The 7,594-nt window shown below is 27.9% G+C and overlaps 1 protein-coding gene across 2 annotated transcripts; it reads right to left on the reverse strand.

Moving 5' to 3' along the window:
- Positions 1-332: 332 nt before the first annotated feature.
- Positions 333-3,743, reverse strand: LOC114186165 (F-box/LRR-repeat protein At3g48880-like). Of its 2 annotated transcripts, none has more exons than XM_028074191.2 (4): positions 3,675-3,743; positions 3,505-3,540; positions 1,359-1,739; positions 333-1,155 (listed from the first exon to the last, which is right to left on the reverse strand). In XM_028074191.2, exons 3-4 carry the CDS (start codon positions 1,721-1,723, stop codon positions 504-506), a joined length of 1,017 nt encoding a protein of 338 aa, XP_027929992.2. In that variant the 5' UTR covers positions 1,724-1,739; positions 3,505-3,540; positions 3,675-3,743; the 3' UTR covers positions 333-503. The 2 variants fall into 2 exon arrangements, with proteins under 2 accessions (XP_027929992.2, XP_027929993.2); XM_028074192.2 differs by having other exon boundaries at positions 3,505-3,569; positions 3,675-3,741.
- Between the last annotated feature and the right edge of the window lie 3,851 nt (positions 3,744-7,594).

Genomic DNA, 7,594 nt, shown 5'->3' on the forward strand with positions numbered 1-7,594 from the left:
TTTTGTTGTAAAAAAAAAATTTTGCAAGAAATTACTACCAATTTTTTTGCAAAATATTTTATATAAAACACTTTTCGTAACAAATTTTGTAAAAAATACTTGCAAATTTTATAATATTGTAGGAAATAATTACCCACGAAAGAATTACCTATCAATTAAGATTCTCATAAAGAATGGCAGAAAAAAAAATTTCTTACAAATTTTTTTAACAAATTTACAAAATAGATCTCATGTAATATGAAAATTTATAGTACCATAACATTTTATGGAAATATAAAAATAATGATATAAAAATACAAATCAATTTAAGATCATCATACGAACGGAATAAATCAAAATCTCAACAAGTACTCTAGTCAAATCCCACGATTATTAGAATTATGTCATAATAAGTTGTTGAAACATGCAAAATCCAAAACACAGAAACAAGTTCACACATGCAATCCAAAAACACTTAAATATAGAAAATGTCTTCTTCTTTTTTTCACTAGTAACCTAGATAATCAACGATGCTGATTACGCGTTGAGCTGCAGAAAAGTCTGACGATCGGTATCGCTCTTACATGTCTGGCAGCAATTTGAGCCTCAGAAGGTTGAGGCAAATGTGCAAGAGAAGCTATCTCATCCTCTCCCCATATATCCTCATAGGGTCCATCTGGTTGTCTGCTTCGAGTACTGTCTCTACCATTCACGCACCTCAAGCACCTTCCTTTTTCACAGTACACCAACTTTTCCACACCCGTTGGGGGCAAACGCTTCTTCAGATCACTAACACCCACAAACACTGTGCCAGGATATGCTGTGTCCATGATCAAACAGTGGCTTATGTTCACCTTCTCCAAATCTCCCATGAAACTCACCACACACCACAATGCCTTCAAACTCGTTGCTAGGTTCCGAATGCTCAATTTCTTCAACTTCTGGGTGTATTTAGCCATGGCCACGGCATGCTTTTCTTCGAAGTTGCCCGCAGAAAATTTCATCTCCGTGATGTTGTTGCAGTGTTTTCCAATGGCTAGGATCATGTAATAACTCGACACAGCAGAGGTAACGGTAATGGATTCAAGACCTTTCCATAAGCTCAGTGCGGTATCCACTCCATCTCTTGAGAAATCACCCGTCTCTGGTAGAACAAGTCGCTTCAGGTTTGGGGTCCTACAAAACAAAAACATGCATACAAACCATGTAATACCAAAATAGGTTTCCAACTTCAAAACAGATACTTTTATCTTTGATAACATAACACGATAAATTTATATTTTTTTATATCATGTTAAAACATAAACTTTAACTCTAACCTAAACTTATAAAAATTAGATGATGCGGTACCAAATGGTATTTTTTGAGGGCAACTTTACCTTTGTGCGACCATGATGAACTGTTCATTGGTTAAGTAAACATAAAAGTTGAATATAATGAAAGTAGTACTTCCGTTACTCAGATCAAGAACATATTTCAAGAATTGGGTTATCTTCGAACTTGAGTGTCTGTAAGCTCCAACTCTATTCAATGGTGTGTTAAAGCAGTAAGAACCGAGTTTGGAGAGATCAATCTTGTTCCAGAGAGCTGGGTCACGACAAGCACTGTTCCAGGATTTGCAAACCAGGGACGCAACTGCAACATCCACAACGTTGAGGCATAAAAATATTTTTACCAGAGTATCATGTATCAGACCATTATTCATCTTCTTGTCATTTCCAACAGTTGCTTTTGCATTCTCCATTTCTTGACACGTTTTCCTGCAAGTATATGGAATTTTTTACATTCATTTTCAGGGTTTCATGAATAAGGAATTCGAAATCAAATAACGAAGAAAAATGCTGCAAACTCTATTCAAAATATAATGTGCGAATACCCTTCAATAAGTGAAGTATATATATATATATATATATATATATATATATATATATATATATATGGAGAAAAAAATATAAATATTTTTTTTTGGGTGATGGGATTGTAAATAACATATGTGAGGCCATGTTTAATATACTAAGCAAGGAGATCTGGTGTTTCTTTAGCTTTCTGTCTCGAATCTATTGTTGTTCTTGAAATGGTAGGAGTTATAATGAAGTATCAAGAAAGATTCTAACAATTTTTTAATGGAAGCTTTATTCAATGGTCTGTTTGGTCTAAATCTAACAAGTGTATATTTCATAGATAACTCTAGCGCAGTGCAGTATCAATATATATATATATATATATATATATATATATATATATATATATATATATATATATATATATATATATATATATATATATATATATATATATATCAAGGACACAAAATAAGTCTACAAATCAAGTAAAAATACTTCGATAAATATTAACAAGAATTAATTAATCGCATTAATACAAAGAAAGAAAATTCTTCATTAGAAAGGCAGAAGAACTTGGGCTTCATATTCTCGTGAAAAATATAGTTAATTGTTTATGCACTATTGTCAGATTTACTTGAATTAGAGAAGTTGACATGATATTTGAATTGTTATCCTTTACAATTTTCATTCACTTAGATTTGTTCTGTATAGGGCTGCTGAAAACTAAGATTTGCAAAATTATAATATATCTTTGATAGAAAAAAAATATATTATGATAAACATCATGGTTGAAAATAGCATATGTTGTCTTCACCTTAAACACTTTTGTACAAAAACGGCAAGGCTCATAGACAAAACAAGACTATTAAAATATCATATATTTACATGACTAGATAACACTAATCACCCATTAAGTTTAATATGTTAGGAATTTAAGTGAGAGTCTAAGTCTTACATTGACTAAAAATGAGAAAGTAGAGTACTATATAAGAATAAAGACATATAAACTCATTGTCTTATGTAATTGGGTTCGGGTCTCATTGGTGTTTGTTCTCCCAAGTGAAACACTCTCGGTAAACCTAACATAATGAAATTTTACAACAATAATCCATATTATTTTGTCAAGTTATTTAAAAACTCTACGTGTCTTAGCGTAGAGATAGAAAAATCAAAGGATTTTATGCTATTTTTCAAAACATTAAGAGTTATATCTTTTTGAATCTAGGACCAAGACTTAGAGCGATGTTTAAGATTGATCAAACTTAAATGTTTTGGTTATTGTGTAGTAAATTATATATATATATATATATATATATATATATATATATATATATATATTATATATATGTGTGTATGTGTGTGTATAACGTGTGTTACGTATAATGACTTTGAGATGTTCCTAAAACACAAACAATTGATTTGCACTCGACTTCATGCAATTGGTTCAATTTGGGTTCCAATAGGTCAATTCTAGGGTTATTTAGAAAAGAAAAAAAAGTGAACAAAATTGGAAAATGGGAGTAAATTGGGTGGAAAGAGTTAAAAATCAGAAAATTGAAAATATAAATCGTTTGATTAAGGTTAGGATTAGTAATTAACCAAAATTGAAACAAATTGACTAAATAACATTTAAATTATAAAGAAGTAATTGAATAAGAAAAAAAAATTATAAAATGCAAACCTCTAAAAGCCTTGAATGGTTGTGAGGAGATAACTACTGCAAATGGTAATGAGAATAAATGAGATCTGGAAGAAGAAGAAAATAATTTTGAAGCTTGAAAGTGAAAACAAATTAATGAATTAGGAATTGAGTTGAAGAATAGAAGAGAAAGAAGGGAAAAAAGAACTCACAATTAGTTGATAATGTTGACTTAAAATTCTAAACACTCTCAAGAAAGGAATCTCAACTCACTTTCACTCTAGAACTTGGTTCAATATAGAAATATAAAACTATACAATATATAGCCTTAGGTTTGTAAAGGTAAACACGTAACTCGACATATTAACTTTTTTCAAATTATTAGATTATTTTCTACTTTTTATATAATAAATATTTATTCTATAAAAATATTAATTGATTTAACAATTCATTTATTTCAAATAATAAATCCCTTTAAAAAGTATTAATTAAAATCTTTAATATTATATTATTCATATTGATGATTTTTAGAAACCATTAATTCATTTAATATTTTTAACATGATAACTGCGAGCAATTAATATTTTTATGCATATAATAAATGCACGTCATAAATGCAATGTTAATTGAAGGGTTCTATTTAATAAATATAATAAATGAAATTTAAGGATTTCACATAACAAACAAAGACTTTGATAAATAACTTATAAAAGCAATTATTTTATTTTATATTTTAAAAAAAACGAATGTAATAAATTAATAGTAATGGTAGGGTTATATTTAGGGTCTGCTAACCTGCTAGACACTAATCAATATGCATTGAATCATCTTATAAGAGTTCAAAGTTACACTACAATAAAATATCTAAATAATGATCAATTTTAGTGACTAATAATGATTGATAACTATAACCAATCTAGATACTAATTTACAAAAATAAAAAAATTATTAGTTACTAAAATAGTCACTATTATGAATAAAAAATTATAAGTGGTCACTAAATTGGACTTTAGAATTAGCTACTATTGTTTTGGCTACCAAAGGAAATTGGTTACTAAAAATTAGTTATTTAGTTTTTGGCTACTAAAATGACTTATTTCTAAATTGGTCTATAATTAATTAGTGACCAATTTAATGATCAACTATAATTTTTTTATTCATAATAGTGACTATTTTAGTAATCAATAATTTTTAATTTTATAAATTGGTCACTATAGTGACTAACTAGTTTTAGTTTCTAGAATTGGGTTCTAGTTGAGGATTTTATTGTAGTGTTAATTGTGATAATAAAAAAAAAATGACATAATAATCATGAATGCAGTTTTATTTTATTTTAGTGTCTTGCTAATCAGTTAAGGATAATTAATATACATGGAATCTTACAAAAGTACATAGTTAAATGTGATATTAAATAAAATTTTAGTTAATAATCATTAATGCAGTTTTATTTTATTTAAGGGTTTTGCTAATCAGTTAAGGACAATTAATGTACACGGAATCCTACAAAAGTACATAGTTAAATGTGATATTAAATAAAATTTGAACTAATAACCATTAATGCAATTTTGTTGTATATTTAAAGTACAAAAATGCTTATAAGTGTTATACATGTGTGTTTAATATTTTATTTAATGTTCACCAATAAAAGTTAAAAAATAATTAAATAATAAAATAAATATATTTTAAGGTTGCTAAAAATTAAATATAATTAAACATACAAAAGTTTAAATTAACAGAAATACAAACAAAACAAATAGTGTTAAACATATAAATACAAAAAAAAAGAAACAATTAAAGTATCGATTTGAGTAGAGACTTTAAAATTTTCAAAGTCCTTGTTTTGTATCAGACCATTATTGTCTAAAAATTAAAAAGATATTTTTGTCTTTAAAAAATATATTATATGCATTTATACTATTTTAATTAATGTATTTAATTATTTCAGTTTTCAATGTAAAAATAATAGTTTCCAATACACATTAGTTATTTTTTAACCAAGCCCTCGTTATCATTATTCTTTATTTAAAGCACAAAAGTGTCCATAAGTGTTGTATAATTGTGTTTAATATTTTATTTAATGCTCACTAATTAAAGTTAAAAAATAATAAAATAACTATATTTTAATGTTGTTAAAAATTAAAATATAATTAACATAAAAAAATTTAAATTAATAGGAAAATTAAAAAATAGTGTTAAATATCTAAAAAGTTAAAAAAAATTAAAGTATCAATTTTAAACTTCATTGAATTCCCTTTCTCTAACTTCTCGATAATATCTTTCACAACATTCCTCTTAGCTAAACAAAAGATCTTGTATTAAAGAAACAAACAATATTTCAATATCTGAAATTATTAATTATAAATACATAAAACTAGCAATATGTCAAAGTGATATTTTTCTTACTAGTAGAGATCTTAGAAATTCCAAGATATTTATTTTGTTATTGCTTTGAAACTTCAAAGTATATTTTTGTCTATATAAAATTTGTTATATGTATTTATATTATGATAATTAATGGAGTTAATCACTCCAACTTTCAATTTAAAAACAATTGAATCAATGCGCATTAATTATTCTTTATCTAGTGTCCTTAGGACACTAACTAGTGTCCTTAGGACATTGTTTAATTTTTCCTTATATTTAATAGATGTAGTAAATTTAATTTTAATTTTCTTAGTTATTTGGTGTCTTAAAGTTACCCAACATTTTAACACACACAAAATTCAAATGTGTTTTTTAACCGACAATAACTAATAATGAAATTAAAGAATGAAATATTAGAGACGTTTTAATCCATACACCAGTGCAGTAAGGATTTTTTGCCCCGGTTGTTTTTTAAATTCTGTCCCGATTTCAAAACTGAGGCATATTGGGGCGAGACCAAAAGGGAATGACTTTTGGGCTAAGGTGCGAACCGAAGCCGTAGAGCCACTTTTTTGCCTCGATTCTAGTGTGAACTGAAGCCATAAAGTCACTTTTCTGCCTTGGTTTTGGTCTGAACCGAAGCCATGGATTAAATTTTTTTTTAATTAATTTAAAAATTCGAAGAGCTTTTGGCCTCGGTTGTGGTGTGAACCGAGGCCATAGACCCCCTTTTTGCTTCGGTTGTAATAAGAACTGAGACATAATATACTATTTTTTAAAATACATTTTCTGTTTTATGGTTATTCTCACATTTAAACCTGCATATTTTTTTCAGAAACCAACATAGACTATAACAAAATATTTTATGAAACATACACAATCCAAATACATTTAAAAGAAAATTGGAAATCATCCACAATCCAAATATATATTCTAATCAATACTATTGTACATCTGAATTATAAATTTTGCACATACTATCTTACCAAACTTTATGGGCTTCGCGAGAATTGGCGCAAGACTCTTGAATGTCTGCAAAATAAGACATTAACTTAAGTTAGTATATAGAAAGACAATATTGCAAAGTATTTGCTTTAATACAAGCACACACAATGGTTATCATTCATTGCATTATATAGTAATCGCACTCATATGAGTCGGTTTGTCTATTACACTGCATTATATTAACAACATTACAATTAATTAAGGAAGAAAATCAAATCAAACAATTATAAATATATGGATAAAAATATCAAACCTAGAGGGAACACCATGCAAGACATTTTGCCTTAGTCGTTGATCTCCCTAACAACATGTTATGTCCAACAATTGACCACTATCCTTTCAAAGCAGATCCTTCTTTCTCTATTTGATCATTATCTTCACTGTTTCTTTTCTGTTTGTACCGTTATGACCTACACTTTGGACATTTTTTCAAATCTTCAAATTATTTTCTATATAATATGCAATCATTAGGACATGCATGTATCCTTTTATACTCCATACCCATCGGACAAAGAATTTTCTTGGCGTCATAGTTTCGAGTGGGTAGAGTATTTCCCTCGGGAAGCATTTCATTCAAGAGCATGAGCAATTCTGTGAAAATTTTATCTATCCAACCATTGGTTGCTTTCAAATTCATAAGTCTTAAAACCGTTGACAATCGCGTGAACTTAGTTGAATCGACACACAACAGAGTTTTTGCATCAGCAGAAATTGTCTCATACACATGCGCTTGCGCAAAAGCTTCTGCGCCAACATCCCGTAT

The sequence above is a fragment of the Vigna unguiculata genome, chromosome 5, assembly GCF_037176805.1.
Source record: "Vigna unguiculata cultivar grain cowpea cultivar isolate G323 ecotype 2 chromosome 5, ASM3717680v1, whole genome shotgun sequence".
NCBI classification, from domain to species: Eukaryota; Viridiplantae; Streptophyta; class Magnoliopsida; order Fabales; family Fabaceae; genus Vigna; species Vigna unguiculata.